The 21,387-nt window shown below is 31.3% G+C and overlaps 2 protein-coding genes across 2 annotated transcripts; one reads left to right on the forward strand and one right to left on the reverse strand.

The window, feature by feature from the left end:
* Positions 1-7,552: 7,552 nt before the first annotated feature.
* On the forward strand, positions 7,553-8,877 carry LOC107431549 (calmodulin-binding protein 25). The gene has a single exon (XM_016042497.4). It carries the CDS (start codon positions 7,965-7,967, stop codon positions 8,619-8,621), a length of 657 nt encoding a protein of 218 aa, XP_015897983.2. The 5' UTR covers positions 7,553-7,964; the 3' UTR covers positions 8,622-8,877.
* Positions 8,878-17,084: 8,207 nt separating this feature from the next.
* On the reverse strand, positions 17,085-21,228 carry LOC107431524 (protein sym-1). Its single transcript, XM_016042465.4, has 7 exons — positions 20,714-21,228; positions 19,524-19,611; positions 19,207-19,301; positions 18,669-18,741; positions 18,466-18,558; positions 18,270-18,356; positions 17,085-17,490 (listed from the first exon to the last, which is right to left on the reverse strand). The coding sequence occupies exons 1-7, from the start codon at positions 21,097-21,099 to the stop codon at positions 17,413-17,415; spliced, it is 900 nt and encodes a 299-aa protein (XP_015897951.2). The 5' UTR covers positions 21,100-21,228; the 3' UTR covers positions 17,085-17,412.
* Positions 21,229-21,387: the final 159 nt, after the last annotated feature.

The raw sequence follows: 21,387 nt of genomic DNA on the forward strand, positions 1-21,387 counted from the left end.
AGTTCACTAATGCAACAAATGTGAACTTGCACAACCCATGCAGCAAATGTCCAACAAGCTCTTTGAAGATACCACCTTCGTGGTATCAACGAGGTATCAACATAGCTAAACTCGTGCAACCAATCCAGATTGGTTATGATACCTACTATTTAGTATCAACAAGGCTTTGACACCAGCTGCCACAGCAGTACAATTTCTCTTTAATTTTTTTCCTATGTATGGCCTAAGGCTCTCACTTTAGTCAACCTTTCTCATGTACACACCACACACACTACTACAGAACCAATGTGAACTCATGCACATACGGCTTAAGGCACCGACCTTAGCCTATCTTACGAACACTAGCACCCACTAACAAGGTTCTGTGTGCCACCAAGCACACTTTTGACATAACCTAGAGTATCAAATATGATGTGATTCCGCCCGAGCCCGCTCAACCGATAACCCGCTGGGGTGCTGACTCGACACGAATGAAGACTACGCCAATCACAAGAGCTCAAATTAAGAGATTTAAGGAAAACCTGGGAGTATTTATATAGGGGGTAATCAATCTCAACAGAGCTTGTCCATACTTGAAGATACAAAGCCTATTCTAAGCATCCAAGTGGTGGAAGCCGATACGGACCCGGGTGACGGTTTTGGTACATTTTTGGAGTCCGGGAAGCATGAAATGGTTCCAATGCTTTATGGGTTCAATACATATGCCTAATAGGTCATGGAATCAAGTTAAATCAGCCTCAAATGCAATCAAAAAGGGCTTGTACGGACAGCCTCAACAATTTGGCTGAATTTGCTGTATTGCTTGCTGGCTTTACTGTATTTTACTGTATTTTACTGTATTAGCCTTTTCTTATTTTTCCAAGCATGGGCAACGTGTGGGACTTCATATTCAGCTTATTTGGCATCCTAAAAATCATCTAGAAGCTGATTTGAAGCTCAAAGAGGTCAAAGATTGATCAAAGTCAACTTGATCAAAAAGGCTAGCATTTTTAGTTTCCTAATTTGTTTTTACTTTTTGTTTTAGGAAACTACCATTACTTTTTGGCTTTTATTTATTTATTTTCTTGAAAAATAACTTTAGGAAGGTTTTTATTTTATTCTTTCCATTGTAAATTAATTAATTCCTAATTTAATATAAAGGAATTAATTAATCAAACTTAGATTAGGAAAGGAAGTATAGTTTCGGCCCACTAGGTTTCTTTATGTGTGGTGGCTGGTTTTCTTTATGTTCTAGGGTTTTATTTCGTGGCTTTGTAGCCTATTTAAAGGCTTATTTTTCAAGATGAATACAACTTTGATTTGATTGAAAAAATACTTGTGAGATTAATTATCTCTTTGTTCTTTGAGAACACCTAAAACACCATTAGAGAATTGGTTGTTTTAGCTTGACTTATCAATAGGTTTTCCATCTCCTATTGTGGCGTCTACATTATACCAAGGTTTCTAACCACAGATTGGTTAGGGGTTGAGGTCCATTCCATTAGAACTTGAACTTAATTAAGATTCGGGCTAATATAATACGGGTTTAGGAGCAGGTCGTCCTAGGTTCGCATCAAAATATGCACTCCACATAGACACTCACACACACCAATGTGTTTGGGCAATCTCAAGGCACACTCGATTATGGGGTTCTCCCGCCCCAACCTTTTTTTTTTTTTTTCACTAAGAAACAAGGATACACTGTCCTACACCACGGGCCCAAGCATGGTGCATGGCCCTTATGCTTGGGCCCATCCGAGGCTTAACTCCAAACCCTAAACTCTGAAATCTAAACCCTAAAACCTAACCCCTAAGCTTGAATCCTAAACCCTACGGAAACCTTAAAACCTTATGGAAACTCTAAACCCCAAACCCCAAACTCTAATCTCCAAATCTGAAACCCTAAACCCTAATCCTTTATGTAAATTCATATGGGTTGTGCCAATTCCTTTTAGTATTTTAGTTGGCAGCTTTAATCCTTTATTTTTCTTTCCTTTTTGGCATATTGCAACCAATTATTAGAAGATAAATAACTCTTGTACTTTTGCATTTTTATACGAAAATGAAGGTTGAACCTTGGATAAATTTATCAATAATGTTATCATTTTGCTACTTTAAATATTTAATAAATATTGGAACTACTTAGTACAGGTTTAGATGTTAAATATGTTTTGCATGCCTTGAGTGTATAAATTTTCATTTTTATTATTTTTATTTTTTAATACTTTATTTTTATTCTGTACTCATTTTTTATAAATCAAGTTTTCAAAATTTCCTATAAAAAATAAATTTAAAAATATAATGGCATTTAAAATTAAAAGGAGATAAAGGGATAAAATAAAAAGAGTAATAACAATTAGCAATGGAAACAGGAGATGCTAGGGGAAAGGAGGGATACAAAGGGAAACGAAAATAGGGAAGAAGGGAAAGGAAAGTAGGGAAGAAAGAGAAAGGAAAGGGAAAGGGAAGAAGAGAAAAAAGAGAGATACAAAAAGGACATCTGGAGCAGATATTGATGTGTAATTTGTGAGCCAGTGGCAAGCTTATATTTGCAACTACATGATTATTCCAATGGGGGCGTCATTGAATTTTCGCCACAACTTAATTATACAGTGGTGAGGTTATATAGAAGATTTGGCATTTACGTTAACTAATGCTGGCAACATGAGATATTTAGTGGCTAAATTTGTCATTAATTATTTTTGTAGTTGCAAAATTAACATTATCACTAGTAATAAAAAAAAAAAGTTAAGTGGCAAAAATTATTGTGGCAAGCTTTAGTAACAATCCTATTGTGGCAACCAAGTGGCAATTCTTTTATGTAACTAAAATTGTTATTGGCAAAATATAATATATTAAAAATAGTATGGTATTATCTAACTGGCTTAGGTATTTAATTACACTCCTTTGAAAGGTTTACTCATTCAAATGTAAGTTATATATACCTATTAATCATTAGGATAATGATATATCATTTTTGTTAAATCATTTAGTAAAGTATTTGATGAACTTTTTGGTACTTGTAGCACTATTAATATATATATATATATATAATATTGTTAAAATTCATTTCGTGCTTTTCAATACATATAGAACACAAGGTTTAAGTTTTTTAAATTTTAAAAATGTTAAATTATCATCTTTTCCTTTTACAGTTAAATTTAACAAAATCTACTAACAGGTGTTTTTGAATTGCTTGAACCCATCAGAATAATATAAAATAGGGTCAAACCTCTAAGGCTTAAATGATATTAACACTTATTGTAATCTTTTTATCTTCATTTTACTTTTATTTTCTCATTAGTTTTTAGTGTTAGGATTTTTTTTTTTTCCCTAATCTTTTCATCTTCCTTTTACTTTATTTTTTCATTAGTTTTTAGTGTTAGGATTTTTTTTTTTCCCTCTTATATTTTATCTTATTTTCTTTCTTTCATTTTTTTTCCTTATTTCTTTATTTATTTTTCTGTTTTTTTTTTCCCCTCTAAATTAATTTTTTCTCTTTTCTCCCTTTAAATTTGTTTTTTCTCCACTTTTAATTTCCTTTTTTCGCCCTTTTTGTTTATCTTTGTTTCTTCTTCTCCCTTGCATAAATGCTTGGATTTTTATTTATTTATTTTTTGGTTCGTGGTGGAATCGTCGAACAAGTACTTAAATGAATCAACTGAAATTTAAAGCTAGATAAAAGAAAATTTGAAAATTAAAAAAATAAAATGTCATTTTCCATCTCTTATCTGTTTCCTCGCGGCTGGGCCCCATATTGTCCTCTGTTCTACTACTATTATTTTAAGAGGTTGCTATTTACACGACCCAAATATCTCTTCCCACTTCAATTTGACGTAAAATTACTAAAAACCTTTTTATTTTATTGTTTTTATATTTTAAAATTTTAAATTCCTTTCTTCTCTAGTTTTTTTTTTTTTTTCAAAAGGGGAATGAATCAGTCAATTCAAGTCTTCAAAAAATTTGTATTCAATCTCAGGAGCTTCTTTTACAATACCTGCTGTAAAACTAAGATATCGAGTTTATAAAGAGAATAGCTTAACCGCTTGTTTTAAAAAAATATTAATTTCTAAATAAAAGATAAATATAAAAAAAATTCTAATGGAAATAAACAATCTCTGTCAAGTTAAGAAAAACGACACTAGATGGTTGTCTAACAACGCTGTTACCTCACTACATCTCATACTTTCTTTGCTCGTTTAGAGAGAAATAGAGAGAAATCGAACCGGAACGGAAACGTAGCATTAGAGAAATGAATAGATAATTTGTTAAAAAAGCCAAAGTAAAAAATGGTCAAGTGACTTTTTGGTAATTTAAATATAAAATACACTGCGAATAGATATTTAAGTCGTGGAAATAGCAACTCTATTTTTTATCCTTAAGCGCGTCATCCATTCATCATGCCAAGTCATCTGATTAGGTCAGCCATGGCGCCTTCTCCGCTCTTACCTTCAAATATTCAAATTCCATTTTGCTTCTAGAACGTAAAAGACGTATGTCCCTTTCTTTGCTCTGTCTTTCTTATCCTGTGGGTCAGTGGGCCCATAGCCGAAGACGTTATTGCCACTTTCTCTAATCTCCTACCCTTTTAATTCTGCATTTAAGTATAATTTCGTAACTTACCAAAAAAGTAAATTAAAAATAATAATTTACTATATTTCATAAAAGTGAACACGATCATATGGAATTTACTGGAAGGTTGTAAACAATTTTCCTTAAAGTATCACAAATTTGGAATGATTGGTTAAAACTTTTATTAAATTAATGCAAAAAATATAAACTATCAAGATGAAAATCTATTTGTAGAGTGTTATTTGTCAACAGCAGAAGGCAATCAATCAATATAGATCGATCCAAAATCTTATTTCCAATATAATATGCATGGGTAAATAAGAATACTGAGTAGAAAGTTTGTTAAATCATATTCAATGATTTTATCTGTTATTAGATTTTTTTATCATAAAAAATATACAGTCATTCAAAAAAAAATTTTAATAGATTTATTTAAATACTTTGTCAATTTGATATAATGATAATAAAAATAAACACTATCAAAATAACGTTTTGCATTTGAAGAATCTATTTTTATAGGGTGTATTTAATGAGTTCAATAGATTTAAAATGAGTTATAAACTTTAAATAGTTTAATAGATTACTATGAAATTCAATAGACTTCATAAAAAATTTATAAGAATCCAATAAAATTTTTGAGGTCAATGTTAGATTTCATATTAATAATTTTTTTTTACAATTTTATTTTTAAAATCCTTTCAAATATATTAAAATTCATTATTTTTTAAATTTTTTTAAAATTAATGATTTTTTAAATACTTATAGATTTTAAAAAAATTTTACAAAGTCCTAATTGAATACACCCAAATATTAATAGACTTTTATAAAATTTATTGAAATATAAATTAAACATCATTGAACTTATATAAAGTCCATTAAAATCTAAATCGAATATTTTTAAATTTTTAAACACATTTAAAATTATCTAAATATTAAATTGAATACATCACCTTAATTTTTTTCAAAACCAAATTTTTTTAAAAAATAAATAACTAATAAAATATTTAATTAATTAATAACTATAAAAGTTTTTATAAACACTATTATTAAAGTTCAATTTTAAAATTAACTATATATTTATAACACTCGATTTAAACAAAATTAATATATATAACACATATACAACAATTCGTATTTATTATTGAATATTCTCTTAAATCGAGAAACATTTATTAACTGCTTATTAAAAAATATATGTTAAAATCAATCTTTATATATATATTATAAATAATTTGCAAATCATTGATTAACGAGTATTTGGAGGGGAATTTTTGAAGATCAATCTTTAGGTTTAATACCTAAAAATTGTTAATATATATATAATTGAATGTCGAAAGCCCAGGTCTCCCGATTGAAATTGCTAAATTCCCAATCCACGAAAACTTAAAAAGAAAAAATAAATAACTAGAAAGAGACATATTCTGGTCTCATAAAACTTCTATTTTTATTCGTTTAAACTAATTTGAGGTACTTTGGAAAAGAATGGGAAGAGAGAAGAGAAACGTTAAATTGTACATGTCTAATAGATGCTAATGAATAGAAGATCATTTTGACAGACTATGTTTTTTGTCCTTCCACACCAATATGATAGATAGAGCTCTTTCAGATAATTATTGAAGAGAGTTCCTTGAAGTAAACTATTTTAAACTAATGTAGTAAACTAAAAAATATATTACAAATAAAAGGTCCGCTTTATGATGTACCTTAGCAAAAAAATTAATAAATGCTCTTCATCATAAATAAAAACAATTTTTATCATTTCTTCTTTTCAAAAAAGAAAAAGGATATGTATACTGTATATATATATATATAACCTATAACTACAATACTGATGATTTATATTCAGATAAATATTAAAATTAATATTTTTATACTAATCCATATGCTAACCGTCCATATCATTATCTCACTCTATATATATCAATATTGTATGAACCATTACAAGCTCATTTGCCATATAGTCATCCACTCCTTCAAATGACTGCAAAACAAACTAGCAAACAATTCAAATATGTATCTATTTAAGAAAGAATTAAAAGGTATTCAAAATAAGATTTTATTTTTATTTTTTTGGCAAACATTCACAATATGAGTTATGATGGGAGGTATCAAACTCCTTCGTAATGTGTGCGGAGAATTTAAGCCAAAAAAAAAAAAAAAGGTGTGCGGAGAAGATTTTTTTATTTTTTTAATTTAAACTCTATGTGGCATAGTATTTAAAAAAATAAAAATAGTTTTTAATAATTTTGATGATTTCGAATTTTGAGAAATACTTACATTTATGATCAAAATCAATAAAAAAAATAATTTTTTAAAAAAGCGCTTGAGAAGAATCAGAACTTATGTGAAACAGAGGCTCATTAACTTTTAAATTTCATATATTTTTTATTATAAATTTTTAATAATTTACTAAAGTGTAAGTTGTATTTTACAAGTTAAATAATAAAATTAGAATTTTGAAGATATTAATATCATTCATCAAAAAGTAAAAAGTAAAATACAGCGTGAATCTTCAACGAGGTATGCATTCTAAAATTAGGATTCATTTATATATATATATATATATATTTTATTTTTTTTTTGTTGGTGACTGGAAATTTATTGATTTTAAGTATTATTTAGTGGGTTTTGTTTTTATTTATGAAATTAACGCGTAAACGATAAGGTTAAGGGGGACGCGGCTTGACCGTCAACCTAAAAACTGGACCCAGCACCCTACTACTGCTAGTGCCACTGCAGCGTACACTTGGTGGTACCAGTAACCACTTATAGTTAATATCAAAAATCTCAAACAAATAAAAAAAAAAAGGCACAAACCAACCATGGTTAATAAAAAAGCTTTACTCAGATCAGATCAGATGCTTTTAAAAGTCCATCCATCCGTACGAAGAGCTGACGCGTGTCCCCCGACTCCCGAGAGCAACGCGGTTTCTTCCTCTCCTCCCAAAATTAATGTCTCATCAAATAAATCTCCACCGCCCTATTTAATCCCTTACATTGTGTACCTTTGCCTTTCCCATTTACTCCTTCGTCTCCTCCTCAGTTCTAAAAGCTCTCTCTCTCTCTCAGTTTTCTGTTTTCTATTTTCAAATCCAACCACTGTACTCAAAACCCCAGGTCAACAACAACCCGAAGAAGCTGCTTCTGCTTCTTTCTTTCTTTCTTTCTTTCTTTCAGATATACTTATTTCAAGACTTCCAAATTCCAAAGGAGTGAACTAGAATTGAATTTTTGAAATTTCTATTCCTTTTTCATTTTCTATTTCGATTTCTAAAATGGTTTGAAGTGGAGTCTCTCTGTCTCTCTCTGTTTCTACCCATACATACATACAATATAGATATACATATACAACAGCTATCAGCAGCAGCAAATCCCAGGGAGGGAGGGAGATAGGAAGAATTAGCTTTGCTAGAATGGCGGCGTCGGAAAACCTGGCGGGCATCGAGCCCTGGAGCCTCAGACCCACGACCTTGGCGGACTCTTGGATCTCCGAAGCGTTCGCTCGCGACACCGAGACACTCACGAGAGCCCTGCAGAAGTCCTTTTCCAACAGCAACACCGAAGCCTTTGATCATTCCGATACCATCTCTCCGTTTATCAAGCCCGAAACTGTACAGACCCCAACCGTTTCTGGACTCTCGGGCTCGGATCCCGAAACGGCAGCCCATAAACGACAGCGTAGCGCAATCCCCCCAACTGCAGGGGGCAAGGTTTCAAAAAGGAAGTCTCGCGCATCGAAGAAGTCTCAGACGACGTTTATAACGGCGGACCCGGCCAACTTCCGGCAGATGGTGCAACAGGTAACCGGTGTGAGGTTCGGTAACACGCAGGTCCCGATGCCGCCGATGATACTGAAACCGGAGCCTCAAAGGCCTGGTCACCGGTTGCCTGGAGGCGGGTGCTTGCCGACCCTCGATACGTCGGCGTTCCTGCTTGACCATCATTTGCAGCAGGTAGCGGTGACTGGAGCAGCAGCTGGAGGGAATGTATCCGGCGTGCCCGACGGTGGTGCTTTGGATTTTGACACTTTCCCTAGCTTTCCGACTCTCGAGTCGTGGAAAGTCATGTGATCCATCCATCCATCCATCCATCTTTAGTTAATTGTCGTCCTTCTAATTTAATTTTTAAGATTATTATGTTTTTATCTTTTTCTTTATTATCCATACCTTTCCTTTCCTTGTATTTGTATTATTAGCATCATCCGAGGAGGAGTGGAGGGTCTAGGATCAGGATCGGTGGATATGCTTGTTTATATATGTATATGTAAGTGGGACTGGAATGGAATGGATGTTGGCCGCGCCGTCTGTGTCCGGCTGTTTTTTAATATCTAATTAATTTCTTACATTAATTAGGGGCTGAGTTGCTGTGAATTATTAGTGATTAATTTGGTAAGTTTTTCTTCTCTAATGGACATTTATTTTTAGCTTTGCTTTTTTACTTTCTTTTTTTTTTTTTTTCTTTTTTCTTTTTAACTTTATCAGCTGCCACGCCAGTGCCACTGACTGAAATGGTAATGGAGCTGATGCGATATACTCTTTCATGATTAGTGTATCAGTTAATTATTAGTTATTTTAATCTTGTCTATTTGTTCTGAACATGGGATACTAAAGTGGACAGATTAATGTTGCAAATGATTAGAAGTTGCTTAAATGGAAACGTTTTCTAACATTCAAAAAAAAAAAAAAAATTATGATACGGGTGAATTCGCTCAAAAAAAAAAAAAAAAAAGAATAAAAGAGCGAATGGGTGTATTGATTGTAGACTATCTCAATAGGGTACTAGGAAGAAACCTGCGCCCGGATTCTGATACTCCTTTTTTGATAATTAGGGAAATCGCTACTAGAGGAGAAAGTTGAAACTCTAGCAGGCGTAATCCGTATGTTGCCTCTCTAATTATTGGGGATTCCATTTATGTTGGCTTTCAGGAAAAGGAAAATTTCCAGAATTTGACTACTTAATCTACCTCCCTGCTGGCTCTGTAAGAAGAATTGATTCATACATGCCTAACTCCTTTAATTCTTTTTAATTTTTCTCTTTTCGAAAGCTTTCATTTGTTTAATTTGAAACTGCTTTTATTATTGTTATTATTATTATTAATTTACTAATTTGTACGCCACTTGGTAGATCAAGTGGTCACAAGTCTTCTAGCCTGATATAATTAAAAGTTGTTATCAGCGTTTCCCCCAGTTCAAGCATATTATAGTCCACTATTCTCACCCAGAGCGGAGCCTCGCAAGGGATGGGTACTTGACTAGTTAGCACGGCAGAAGCAGTACCTGAGGGAGCCTATCAATATCAGATTCAGGACCAACTTAACTAGTTTGCTATCTTCCACTTGCTGTAAATGGCAAACAAAACGATCCGTGTTTGGTATTGTTTTTGTTGGCAATTTCGACGAGCACAAGTTTTTGCATCCCCATTTTTCTATCTTAATTTGTTTCTATAATATCCCACAAATATTTACTTGGTCCTATTACTCGACATATCAATGAATAACATGGTTATGGGAAAGAGCGTAGGGATAGCAAAATATATATATATATATATATATAATGCGACTTAGAATCCGTATTGGCTCTGTCAGTTACCAATATCCCAAATATCCTTGATTAAAAAAAAGAAGAATTACCAAATATCACAAGGTTATGCGAGTTCATCCAAAAGAAAGAGAAAAAGATCACAAGATGAATTATTGAGATTATATAGTTAGCTCGTTGATCATATTCGAGAAAGAAATTTTACCATTTGCTTTTATTCTTTGTAGCAGGCGTTTTTACTTTTATTCTTTTTCCTTTTTCAGAATTAAATTAATGACATTTAAGTTCTGATGTAAGAACAGTAGGGACATTTGGCACTCCTCGAAGAAAAAAAAAAAAAAGACAATATTTAAATCTAACAAATTATAAATAAAATATGAAATGTAACTTCGGGTCATGTGGCAAGGACTCGAAATTGACAGGTCAATTTTTAATTAAATAAATCAAGTCTTTCTTCAGTACTATCTCGAGCAAGCCAAATATCACTGACAAATGGGAAAATGAGTGTGAAAGTGCATATAAAAAATATATATATTCTAAGTAGTCGCACGGTAGAGGTGCGACTTACAGCCGATGTTCGGGGTTTGCGTTGGCCAAGCCGTTGGGGAATTTTGGAGTTGGAACAATCCGATAGAATTAAGGGGGAAAAAAATGAGGATGGGTTTCCATAAAATATCAACCAAAATAAAAAAAAATAAAAAAAAGAAAGAACAATAATCCGAAAACAATGCAAGATTATTGTCTACGGTTTGGTTGCGAGAAACCAATAGAGCAAGATCCTTGGCCTCCTTCGTCTGGCTTTTTCAACTTTTAAACGTTTGAAGGACATACAATTTTGGGAAAACATTAGTAAATTATGTCAGACCTGGTAGATAGGTTAGACCCCTTTTTTAATTTTTTTTTTTTGGTAATTATTATTGTTATTATTATTATTATTATAGTATGCAAGATGCCTGTAAACATTGTCCGTTGGCGATTATCAGCGAATCTCGTCAATTCCCAAGTAAATTCCTTCCCACTTGGCTAATTACACGGTTTGACATCGAACCAACTAGTAGTCGTACAGTCCAAAACTCCACATGCATCTCTGGTTTTCTAATTTGTTGCATGTCCGAGTAAGATAACAATAACATTATTTTTCACTCTTTTTTTCTTTTCTTTTTTAATTTTGCTGGAAAACATTTTTTTTTTTTCACCCGTGAAATTATTTTATGATCTACTAACATTTTATCAAAGTCGGTGAGGAGGACATTAGTAAAAGAAAACCTTTAAATTCAAATTGCGTAGAGTATGAGGTAGAATGCAAATCCTTTGAAAATTTAAAGGTTATCAGTGTAAAAAAACCCTTTAACTTATGAACACAACATACTGAGACAACTTTTATTTTAAAGAATAATTTCTCTGCCAACAATACTAAATATTCCTACAGTAGCAAATCAATTCAGACAACCATGTTTTTTTTTCGTTGAAAAGAAGCTTTCATGCCATCTGTGATTTCCTTTTTTTATTTTTAACACCACATAAATCTTCAATATCTTAAATATTACAACAAAATCAAAAAAATCCATAAAAACATATTTGGTTTATGAAATAAGCCGAATAGAATTCTTATTTGGTATATAAAATAAACATATCAATAGAATTTCTATTTCATAGATTTTATTTTATTTTTTATATTTGATAAGTTTTTGAATTTGACAATAAATATGCTTTCATTTAATGGAATATCAATTTCTTTTTAAAATATCAAAATTTATATTCTTATGTTTTAATATGGATAAATTTTAAAATATCTTTATCACATTTAGATTTAAATTGATTATCATATATTAAAAATATATAAATAAATATAATTTTTAATTTCTAATTAATTTTTATCAAATTTGAAAATGTTTGAAAAAATAAAATATTTATAAAGGCTAATTCTTGATTTTAAATCAACATTTTTATTAAACAAACAAATAAGAATTATCAATTGTTTTTTCTATGAGTAGCTATTTATATTAGCAAAGGAATAATTATTTTATATACCAAATATAGCCTTAGAGCATGTACTACTTTTTAAAAAAGAATATTTGATAATACTTCTTGGCCTTGTTGCATATAAATCATAATCTTATATAGATATTATATTATCAGACAAAACAAATACATATATACATATATATATATAATGAAATTAAAATAAAATTTATTTTATTTATTTTAATAAAATAAAATTTATTTATAACAATTATTAGATCATATTAAATATTAAATTTAAAATTTTTAAAAATAATTAAATATAAATTTATGAGATATTAAAATTTTATACCGATTAATAAATATAATTTTAAATTTTAAATATTAATTAAATTAAAAATTAAAAAAATATTCATTTTAAAATTGTTTTTTTTTTATATATAAATCGTTTCGAAAAGAATATTTTGTCTAAATCCTTTTTAAATTTACATTAATTTTAATTTAATATTTTAAATTATAATTGATATTTTTACAAATGTCAGCTTTTGTTTATTTATTTATTATTTTATTTATAAAAATATCAATTATAATTTAAAAAATTAAATTAAAATTAATGTAAATTTGAAAAGTGTAAATTGTGTTAGGAGAGCGGAAGCGGCTCCCAAACTCTTCACAGTAATTTACCATTCGAGGCTTCAGTTCAGGCCATCTGCTTCTTTTCGTGAACATCACCAGAGGTGGTCTTTTAAAATTAACAGACTTAAGTTGGGTGGGGAAAGTCAAATAATGTGGCTGTACTTGATTGTACTGTCTTGTCTTTTTCTGCCTTGACTGACTTGACTTGCTTCTATCTCGTCACTCCTTCTCACCCATTACCACGCTGACATTTTGCATAATCTTGACTATATTCCGTCAGATTGTGCCACGCGTCTTCATTAATTATGTCAGTAGGAGGGAGGGAGGGAGATCGGTTCGTCAGTGAGGTTGTTGACCAAAACGGGTGGCTTTTCGGTGCACCTGCGGGGACCACACGAGGTGACCTGTTCTGACTTTGTATCAGTCCTCTTTTGCCTCAGCCTTACGTTTGCATCCCCTCATATTTCTTCTTGTTTATTATTATTATTATTTTCCGTAAAAAGAGAATGTAAGGCCCTTCACAGCTCACAACTCTTTTATATTACGTCGACCAAAAAGACGATATTCTTTATATTATATTCCAACATTCCTGTCTTAATTTGTTATTCTGTAATTTTCTTTATACAACTTCGCTTATGAATTATTTAAATTAGGATTTTTCATAAAATTTAAACATTATCAACGCTGTCACAGGGAGCAATTTTGGGAGAAAGGAGGGCTTTTATTTTCTTACCTCTCTGATTTGCTATTGTGCAAGAAAATCAGCTAACGAAATCATGTGCCTCCAAAAATAAGTTTAAAGAAATCATTTGGATTTTTTTTTTTTTTTTTCATTTGGATTATTTGAATCTGGAACGGCAATGTCACAGGCGTTAATTCTGAGGGTGATTTCCTATATATGAAGATTAGGTAGTTTTTGAGGACGTAACTATCTATAAAAGAATTCCAGTTTTTTTTTTTTTTTTTAATTATAAAAACTTAAAATAAATAATACTACTATTATTATTATTATTATTATTATTATTATTATTATTATTATTTTGGAAGAAGGGTAGGGAAGAAACAAAGAAAACAGATCTTTAAGAAAAAAAGAAAAAAAAATAAAGGGTAATTTTACACTTATTAAATTTATTAACGAAAATTTTAATCACTGATTGCTGTCATTATTTCATTAGTTTTTATTTTTTATAATTATAGAATATTATTAATTTATATCTAATAATAAATGACCATCATATCTTATTTAATTTAAAATTTTAATAAATTTTTAATCTCTGTAACATTATTGATAAATAAAACATAAACCAAGTAAAACATAAAACAAACCACCAAAACTCCTCCTTAGTTTCCGGACTCCATGGATTCTTACCCTGTATCCATATAATTTTTTTGTTTTTTTTTGTTTTGGTAATACGCTATATCCATATATTAGACATGTTTTCTGCCCCAAAAATAAACTTAAAATAATAAAATAATGATAAGAGACATGTTTTATATAACAGTTGCTTTCACCTCTTTACAAGAACGGTTTGGTTGCCTCTTCAAAAAAAAAAAAGTTAAAAAAAGAACGGTTTGGTTGTCTCTCCTCTTTAAATCCACCAACGTCCATTTAGGGTTCAAAGTCTTGGGCCCAGTCAAATTGGGCTTACAATGGTTTGGTCATGTCTTGACTTTTAGGTTGTGTATTTTTATTATTATTATTATTTTTTTTTATAAGAAAACATCAAGATATTGCATTAAGCAGAAACAAAACCATTACAACATTCTTCATCCAGTAGAGATGACAAACAAGCATCCAGTATAGAACACAACCAAGCAGGGCTATCCTACAACAAGACTTCATACATTGATAGGGAACGTCAAGCCAGCATACGTGCTGCTCTATTACGCTGGCTATGAATTTCTTGAAAAAGTTGGGTTGGAAGATGTGAATGTTTTAATATCTTGGAGTTGACTTATTTTTGTATTTTCGTGCTTAGAATATTTCTCTCAAATAGTATTTGAAAGTTTTTTTTTTTTTTTAATTTATTTATTTATTTTGGTTTCTTTAGATGGAGGAAGGATTAGATGAGACACTCAGGGGAATAACCAGGCGGAGTCGGCTTAGGCGCCCCAAGCATTGTGGATGAGATTTATTTTATTTTATTTTATTTACACATATTTATGCATATATATTTTATGCCCCATATTTAAGTCTACTTTGCATGTGCATGCACTATATTTGTTGAATCATATTTGAACTTTGGCTTGGAAATGGTATCCTTAAAACTAAGTTTTGACTACCATGACATATATGACATCTATGATGGAAACTTAAACCTTTCTATGTTTTATTAAACCTTAGAGATTTGATATTCTATGAGGATCTATTAGTTTGCAAAATATATGAATTTATCTTTATTTTGTCTATGATAGATACTTCAAGAGAGCTATGAAAAAATCCTTTTATTTCAATGACAAAAAGCGTATATTTGGACATTTAAGAATTTTGATCTTATTTATAATTCACATATTATAGATGATTCTACTACTATTGCATAAATTGCTTATCATGAAATTCTTTGTTGGAAGATTTTGTAGCATAAATTGCTTATCATGAAATTCTTTGTTGGAAGATTTTGTACAATGAGCACGTTCATAAAATTTTAATTTAATTTTATGGCACCTATTATTATCCCTCTTCCCAGATGTATACCTATACGTTGATGAGCTTGAGTTATTGTTATGATGATTGATGAGATTACTAATGACATGTGAATGACAATTATTTTATGATTATTGATATTGAGCATGCTATATTGTTTTTCCCGTGCGATGTGGCCAGCTTTACAGTTATTCCTCCTACTTGAGCCTGGAGATATCTGGGCTAAATAGTTGAAATGTTGACGATGATGACTATTCTTTTGTACCTGCCCCATATGTAAGAGTATTTTAGATGTGCTAGTAGCTTGTACGTGCCCTGCATGTAACCCTACTTACATGTGCTAGTAGCATATACTTCAGAATTAAATCATGATGTCATAAATATAAATAAATTTTCTTGGTTTACCTTTTTTTTTTTTTTTTCTTTTTCTTTTTTATATTTAAGTTAAGAATTTTCGATGATAGTAGCTTGTACTTTGATATTAAGTCACGATGCCATATATGTAAAGAAAATTTTCTGTTTTACTCTTTTCAATATGTTTGGGTTTAAAAATTTCCAAGAATTGTGTCAGTTGAAATTATATTGATTCATTTACCACTCATATTTATATTTGCTTCTACGAAGTATAATTTACATATAGGTATATGAATATAAAAATGCCTATTTATTAAGAAATTGGGTATTAAAACTCTACTCACTGAGTATTATATACTCACCCCTTATTTTTTTTTTTTCTTCGAGACGACTCGAGTTCCAACTACTGTTTTTTCCATCGAATGCACCGTAAGAAGTTGGCCTTAGGTAGCAGTCCTCTTTCGTGGAGTTATGTTTGGGGTTTGCTTGGTCATTTAATTTAATTCAAGTCTTGTACTTTGTTTATTTTCGAATTTGGTTTGAAGTGGTCCTTAAACTATTTGTATGTTGAACTTGTTTGTGGTTGGTGGAGTCGAACTTTATGTTGCAGTTGAGGTGGAGTTGAGATTTTGATGTGATATTGCTGTGGTATATTCTGTAGGGTTTTACATGTGTATTTTGGGGTCTTGAGGAAAACAGATGAGAATCTACCAAATTTTCCGGAGAGTTGGCACTATTGAGTCTTGGATTAGTGTGGTATGTAACTGCTAAAGTGAGTGGTAACCATTGTCACCAAGGATAATGAGTTGAATCCTGCGTGGCATGGCCCATAATGGTAACACGAAGGCTTCACTAATTAGAATCCAAAGCATGATGAAGCATGATATGATTAAATTCATCGTAAATAAACCTTTATTTATTTATTTATTTTATAAGATGTAAATAATTAAAAATAAACCTTTGTTTTTGCTGTTGGTAAGATGTAAATAATTAATCCCGGACCAAGTAGGGCAACAAAACGTCGTCAATCCAAAGACTAGGAACCACCTACAAGCACCAAGTACATATTTCTTTAACCAAATGAAATAAACTAAAATAAGACCGATTGCTGGATCGTTTAAAACTAGAATAGAATATGGTCATACGACTCAAATTGCTCGTATTAGCTTCAAACGAAACGTTTCATTTCACGGATTATGCAAATGAGAGTACACATGTCCATCATACATCTACATGCCAACCAGATCACATCCTAGGTAAATGTTACTAGTTATTTCCAGATGATTCAGTAATTAGAATACTAAATTCACCAATATCTTTTCAAACGTTCACTGCATGAATTTCTATTAATTTCTAAAGACCTAACATCGTATGTAGAGCGCTTATTAATTTCCTTTCCATATTGCATTCCAAAGTATTTCTTTACTAATAAACAATTTGGTGATTCAAATCTAACATTCTATAATTGTGAAACACCTAGGTGATGCCAACTCCAACAAGTTAAATAAGACTGTTAGGTTCATAGTAGGCTTAGTTGTCAAAGCACCAATATAACCCCCTCATAATGTACTAGAGAATTTGCTTTTGAATGAAGACTTATGTCCGGTAAATATTAATACTCAATGAGTTCTCCACCAATATAACCGATTAACACTTCATTAAAAGCAACAATATTGAAATACATCTTTCACTAACATAACCCTATCACCTTGTGCCTTCTGGTACCTATCATGGGAGAACCTCTCTGTGAGCTTTAAATGAGAGAATCACGTTCCATATCAAAGCAACAAAATTAGCCGCAAGGACCTGCAATTGATAGCACAGATGAAAAGTTGGAAATTAATGGAACAGGATAAATTAATAATAGAAACATGATTATAATAATAACAGGAAAAACATAAATATGATTAGAGATTCAGTCTAATTTGAGAACATATCGGCAATAATGTCAACTTTCATTTCTAACTTGTTAGGTGGACTAGTTTTAAAGTGCTTTTTAAATATATAATATAGATTTCGTTTCTTATCAATTAAAATATGATTTGGTTCAGTTTGATTTGATTCATAATTAAATTAGATTTTTTCATTTAGAAATACTACCATCAACAAATTAGTTTACCAGCGTTGAAATACCATCTTCCTCTTCCATTTCTTCTCCCATCTTTTTCTTGTTTTCACATCTCTCTTTACTCTTCTTCTTCTTCTTCTTTTTCGTCTTCTTTTTTCTCCCACTTTTATTTATTACAGTGTGGAGATCTTCCTTTACTTTTGTATGAAATTATATGTCAATATTTAGTTTACTTGTAGAGTTGAGGAAATATTGTAATTGTTGTCAACTAGTTTGATTAGGATTTAATTGTGTAAATACGAAACTTTTAGTTTCCTAATTTTTTATTTAGGTTGTGTATATATCTATAATAATATTCAATAACTAGCATGTAGAAAAGAAGAATTCAATTTTCTCATCATCTAACTCAAATTAAGGGTTAATTAGACATTTTATGATATAGCTTAAGGGGTAATTGTTTAGAAGAAAAGTTATGGGACTAAATTGAAATTCATAGGTGTTTGTTCACAAGTCATACCTGGAACTGCTGTGGGACAAACCAGAAGTTGATAAATTGGAAAGGTATCCATAGTTGCCAATTAACAAGAACAGAAGAAATCCACTCCTTCAAAACAGAAGTTCCACATAAACAAGGAAAATGCGAACAAGTAAATAGAAAAGGTAAGAAAAAGAACTGCTCATTAAGCTGATATCAAAAAAACCTTAAATACCACCTGTTGAAGCTTTGGTACAATTTGTGAAGCCCTTCCCTCTAGTGTCATCAATGTAGATAAGAAAACTCCGATAAATATGGGAGAAAAAAGAAACTGCAGCAATATTGCACTAGCACAATAAGTACCAATAGTGCGATTGTCATATGAAACCCTCATGGACTTCCAGTCATTTCATTTAAAACACGAAGAAAATAGAAGGTTACCTGATCAAGCAGAAGGCGCAAAAATGCACCTGATGCTCCTGGCAATTTTACCAATTTGCTTAGATACAAATACCTAAAAAACAGTGTGTAAATGAAAGCTCATGGATAAAGCATATGCATGAACTGATAACTGATTGTTTATTTTTACAAATGTGAAATGATCATGGTTTTGTCCAGTACATCTGGTGGCATAAACATATCCAGTATACCTAAGAATTAGATAACCCAAGATCATAACCATAAAAGATGAAAGAACGAGTTCCATAGACTTCTAAATAAATCTTTGCACATGCAAATCCTGATTGGCATGCAGGCATTACCACTGACACCATGTCATCAACAAAAATAAATATAACAAAAAGCAAGTAAAAATAAAGGCATGCTTATAAGAAAATTTTAACAAGTATTTATAGATTATAATTACAATCTTTACCAAATATTTATAGTTACATAAATCTAAACTGATGTAAATTAGGTAAAAAACTTGAGGCAATTGCATTGAAAATATTGCTGTTTTGCATGGCTTCTAAAGTCTTACCAGAAGTGCAATGTTGGACCAACCAAAATCAGCCCCAACAAAGTAAAAAGGAATGTCCTTTTCAGGTCTGGTGACGGTGCTTGATCAATCCAAATCTGATGCAAATAATTTAGAATTCAACAAAATGCTGCTTTTAATTAAATATGTTATGGCAAGAACCAGTAGAATCCCATTAAGATAAACGAAGTAATAAACAGCAATGCCAAATATGTTAGGAAACATGAAATTTAGCAAAAATAAATCAAAACAAATAAAAAATAAATTAAGAGAGACGCACCACTTTAATACTTCACATTAATGAAAAATCTAGAATTTACCTGGCAAATTAGATCTCCTATTAATGTAAGAAATGCAGATGTCAGCGCTTTTATTGACACAGGATACCTTGCTAGAAGAGCCAAGTACCTATGATAAGACAATAACAATTATACCATAGTCTAGTGATAATCTTACTTTTGATTTTAAATATATTGAGGAGAAATGAAAGTATTAGCTCTCTTCATCACATTCATTACTCAGACCAATGTAAAAAGCAAGTGTATAAAACCCTAATGCAAAAAAGTGAAGTATTAAAAGTCAAATATGTTTTACTTGGTAATACAACTAATGATTCATAAATAATAAATATTTACACTTTTTTCCTCATCCCCCTTTAATTTTCCAAGTTTAGGAGGCTAACCCCAACGTTAGCACTATGCAAACTTTACATCCCACCCTGTCAAAGCTGGCCCCCGAAAGCCACTGCATATTGTTAAATTAGACAAATTATGGGGATGATGCTTCCATCATCCACGGATGCACCCCCACCCATTCCCCAGGGATCACAAACAAATGTTAAATCTCAACTCTCTGCAAGATATATATTAGCCAAGGCCAGTTATACATGATTATTTAGAGTTGATATAGCTCAGTTCCCTAGTGTAATTTATATCAGTTGTCTAAAACATGAATCAAAAACCAAAGAATAAATCTACTGACTCCTTTGACTCCATTGTTAGCTTATTATCAAAACCACTGCATATTGGAACAAACCAAAAAGAAGTAGCCTTGAACGAATCCAATTCGTTCAGATACATAATTCAACCAAGCCAAAGACTAAAGATAATTAATGGTGTTTAATGTGAAAGTGAGCAATTACAAGTAGACGGTGCATATACGCCGGAAGAAAAACAAAGAAAAGAAGACAAAAGCTACCCAATGTTACAAACAACCACAATCCTGGTTTGAAAGGAGACCTAACTTCTTAATGGACCAACAAGTTCCTAAATCTAAAACCAGTTAGAGGACTTGTATACTATTTCGACCTGCGTTAGCAACAATACAGTCACTAATTTCCAGAACAAAAAATATATTCATAATGAGAAGTCAAAAATTCAACTAGCCATACGAGATATTCAACTCAAAAAGGAATCATTTTAGGACCTCCAACGCTTAAATTGACAAGCAAGCTAACTATAATGGCAAATGAAAAGGTTAATAACATGAAAATCAGATGGAGATAGGTTACCATGAAAGCAAAGACCAGTTGTTTTCACCACCGTCACTTCCACTACCATTATCCCCATCACCAGAACCGCCATATCCACCACCACCAGCAGCTCCGGCCGATCCACCATCAGAAGCCGCAGCAGAAAGTAGAAAACGACCACGAACAAGTTGCCCCCATTCAATTCCTGGACAATTAAAATCTTTGTACGCAGTTCCCTGACCATAGTTGAGAAGACTAGAGGAAGAACGGCACAGGGAACAGCTCCTCCTTAACTCCCTTGTCTGAATTGGGATTGGAGGAAGCAAAAGTCCAGTCGACTGACCAGAATGCAAAACAGTAGGGCGCACGAAACGGTATAAGAGTGGTGATTTACGTGCAACTGGTAATGAACAGTTTGCCGCCATCTTTGCTTTCAATTTTTAGGGCTGCAGGAAGGCCTAAATTTCTACTTTATCTTTCTTTTCTTTTTTTGCAATCCATCTCCTTTTATCCTTTCAATAATATAATAATTATGATGATGATGGAAAAATACTCTTTCCCCCCACTTTTTCCAATATAAATATTTTTAAATCTTTTTTTTTTTTCTAATTAAAAAGACAGTTCTAAAATAATTAACCTCATTATATGACTTAACATATTCCCTATTGCATTTTGCCCTCCCACATAGAATTGAAAAGTTACAGGTGGTGGAA

Source organism: Ziziphus jujuba, chromosome 11 (genome assembly GCF_031755915.1).
Source record: "Ziziphus jujuba cultivar Dongzao chromosome 11, ASM3175591v1".
Classification (NCBI taxonomy): domain Eukaryota; kingdom Viridiplantae; phylum Streptophyta; class Magnoliopsida; order Rosales; family Rhamnaceae; genus Ziziphus; species Ziziphus jujuba.